The sequence below is a fragment of the Rhinolophus sinicus genome, chromosome 7 (assembly GCF_057876585.1).
Source record: "Rhinolophus sinicus isolate RSI-liver-muscle chromosome 7, RSI-T2T, whole genome shotgun sequence".
Lineage (NCBI taxonomy): Eukaryota > Metazoa > Chordata > Mammalia > Chiroptera > Rhinolophidae > Rhinolophus > Rhinolophus sinicus.
The window spans coordinates 51,302,430-51,305,386 of NC_142507.1; the positions used below are offsets into that span (position 1 = coordinate 51,302,430).

Below are 2,957 nucleotides of genomic sequence, written 5' to 3' on the forward strand. Positions count from 1 at the left end.
AAGAACTTAGTATAGACTCCTCCAGGGAAGGAGGGTCTGGAAGAACTCCCGGAGGGTCTGGAAGAACTCCCCGACGGGACGTTCAGACCCTTAGACAGATGGAAGTATACACAAACGTGGCAGCAACAGCAGCAGTAATGAAAGAAACATTCTGTAACATCCATTTGCTCCGGACAGAGTATACAGGAACAGAATAATTTATTCTTTAATATCCTGAGAACATCTCACTGCTCTTCCTATTCTTACTTCCAAGGAAAAGAAATACTAAGCAGTGTCTCTACTTTTGACCCTTTGAGACTTGAGACTATGTCTAATGTAGAAATTCACAGAGAATTCAGTCACTGGGAGAAGTATCTTTACAGTGACACATACTACCTTGTTGGAAATAGCACTTCAGAGCTTCCAATGTTAGAACAGGAAAGTAATTTTAAATGTAGAAAACAAGAACGGGACATTTATTCGTAACTCAAAAGAAACACCAAGCAATAAGGTAAGAGATTAAATACAAACAGTTCCACCCCAGCCCTATGTCTCCAAGGCTGGAATCTCTGGAGAGAACACCCGGACAACAGAGGACCTGTCAGCGACGCCTCCGGTCTGGACTCCTGCTGCGTCTTCGGCCACCTCTAGGGAAAATGAAGGGGGGGAGGTCCATCAGAGGGACACAATACAATGTCCTTATTCCATTTCACTCGTATTCCCTTCCCCAAGACGCTGTTTGCCCCTCTCCACTTTACCTCCTCTTGCTCTTGGGTGGACCCCGAACAAAACACCAGTCCACGCTGATTGGCTGTCCCATCAAATCCTGGCCATTCAGTCCTTCCATAGCAGCCTGGGCCTCCTTGTATGTTTCATACTCAACTAGAGTATAGCCCTAGGGCAAGTGAAAAGGCAGATATCAAAACCCTCCTATTCCACCAAGCAGTTTTCTACTCAAGCAGGACAGTCTATGTGTATAAACTTTAAACAATGAATATATATCAGAGAGTGCCAAAAAATATATATAAACATTTTAAGAAAGGAAAAACGGTATTAAAATCGCAATACTCAATATATACCGATAACAAAAGATGAATACAAGTCACGTGTATACATTTTTTTGGCGCCCCCGGTATATCCCTACTGTATTTACAATATGTTTTTCTGTTTCTGTCCTAACAAAATCAATTTCCAATGTTGTTTTATTTCAGCTTTGCTCTTGGCCAACCACACCAAACATGGGAGATCTAACAATGCTGTCCAAGGGTTATGGGGGAAGAGAGGCAATGGAGTGTAACTTTGGATACCTTCAGGTATCCTGTACGCCTGTCCAGGTTGAGGTGGATATTTTTTATTTCCCCATATTCTGCAAATTTGTCATGGATGTCTTCTTCCGTGGCTTCTTCATGGACTCCAGTGACAAAGAGAATCCAGCCTTCAACAGCTGTTGGGGAAAGGAGGGAGGTTGTTTCAGCCCATGAGAGAAAAACTTCAAGCAAGATCACAGGAGTGTGAACTCCAGAGACTGGTTAAGCTATCTCTGACCCCTTTCCTACTGGTTTTATTTTACTAGTCCCTAATTCCTACAGATACCTACAGGCTCCATTTTACTTACAGCGTTGTGGTCCAGGTTCATCGCCATCCTGCTCCACGCTGTCATAATCCTCACGCATCCGCGCTCGAGACCCCTCTTCTAATAAAAAACATACACCAGATCACCGGAAATTCGTTCTCCCACCGTTCCCCATGAATCAGAATGGGGACTCCAAAACCCGTAGCCTTTCTAGACCCCCCTTTCCCCACAAACACTCACCGGAGCCAAAGCCGCGGCCCTTCCGTTTCTTCGCTTTTTCCTTCAGTTTGTGGATGCTTTCTGCGCCCCATAAGTAAAGAGTAAGTAACAAAAACAACACAATCGTCTCTCTCCCAAGACAATATCTGAAAGCGGACCCCCATCACCTCCAATCCCAGTCCCTTCCCGGTCCCGCCCCCAAAGGGGCGGAGCCTCCACTCCAACCGAAACCCGGTTCCCCGGCTCCCACCCTCCCTGCCGAGAAGAATGGAAATTGTTTTCCTAGTACGCCCTTCTGTCGCACCTTCCCCGCTTCCCGCAGCCGCCTCCACCGTCCTCACCGTCCCCATCCTCATCCATGGCGAAATCTTCGCCCCCGGCCTCATGAAGATCCAGCACGTCCGCCATCTTGCCTTCGTTCTAATTCTCGTCGGTGCCGCTCAGGAACTAAGCATCTCGGGAAACTGTCGCGGAGGGGAAAGGTCGCCAGTCAAGATAACCAATCAAAAGCCTACTCTAAGTCCCGCCCATCGGTGCGGTGAAAATACGCCCTGGAGGCGGGCTTAGTCCGGGAAGGGCCGGAAGTGTTCCTGTAGCCATTTTGAGCAGGTCGTGAGCTGAAAACAGTCTTACCGCGAGAGACAAGCTAGGGGGTAGGCGGAGATGGTGTCTTCCTCCTATTTAGGGCTGCCTTGGAGAAAAACTACTGATGATGCTCAGCCTAATTTCTTTAGTAGATGGCTGCCTTCCGTCTGTTTTCACCCCATACTAGGAAATGGAAGTTGATAAAAGTTTTTTCTCTCAAAACTTCCAGGCCTGTCCCCTTTTCCTGGGAGCAGCCGGATCTGTGATGGAAGCATTTTTAAAAAATGGTTCAGTCAGCAATGCTGGCTCAAAGAGCTGCTTCTGGAACACACAGTGACGGCACCGAGTTTCTCTCTTAAAGAAACTAACAAACCTAATTGTCTTGAAATAGGATTGGTGAGACAGATAAACCAACTTTTTTTTTTTTCTTTTTTAAAGTTAAACTCCCAAGCTCTTCCCACCACCTCGGGGAATTAAAGAAAGAAAGAAAAAAGTCATGGCTTCAAACAAAATAGGAGCGTTAGCTTTTTTGAGGAGCATGCGGGTATTTCACGTTTAAAAACCTAGGAGAAGAGGCAAAATCCATAATTGCCCCCAAATT

General features: G+C 46.3%; 1 protein-coding gene across 2 annotated transcripts; it reads right to left on the bottom strand.

Moving 5' to 3' along the window:
- Positions 1-434: 434 nt before the first annotated feature.
- Positions 435-2,251, bottom strand: RBM8A (RNA binding motif protein 8A). 2 transcript variants are annotated; one of them, XM_019739868.3, is made up of 6 exons: positions 2,113-2,251; positions 1,793-1,852; positions 1,595-1,669; positions 1,287-1,423; positions 738-874; positions 435-626 (listed from the first exon to the last, which is right to left on the bottom strand). In XM_019739868.3, the coding sequence occupies exons 1-6, from the start codon at positions 2,177-2,179 to the stop codon at positions 581-583; spliced, it is 522 nt and encodes a 173-aa protein (XP_019595427.1). In that variant the 5' UTR covers positions 2,180-2,251; the 3' UTR covers positions 435-580. The 2 variants fall into 2 exon arrangements, with proteins under 2 accessions (XP_019595427.1, XP_019595426.1); XM_019739867.3 differs by having other exon boundaries at positions 1,595-1,672.
- Between the last annotated feature and the right edge of the window lie 706 nt (positions 2,252-2,957).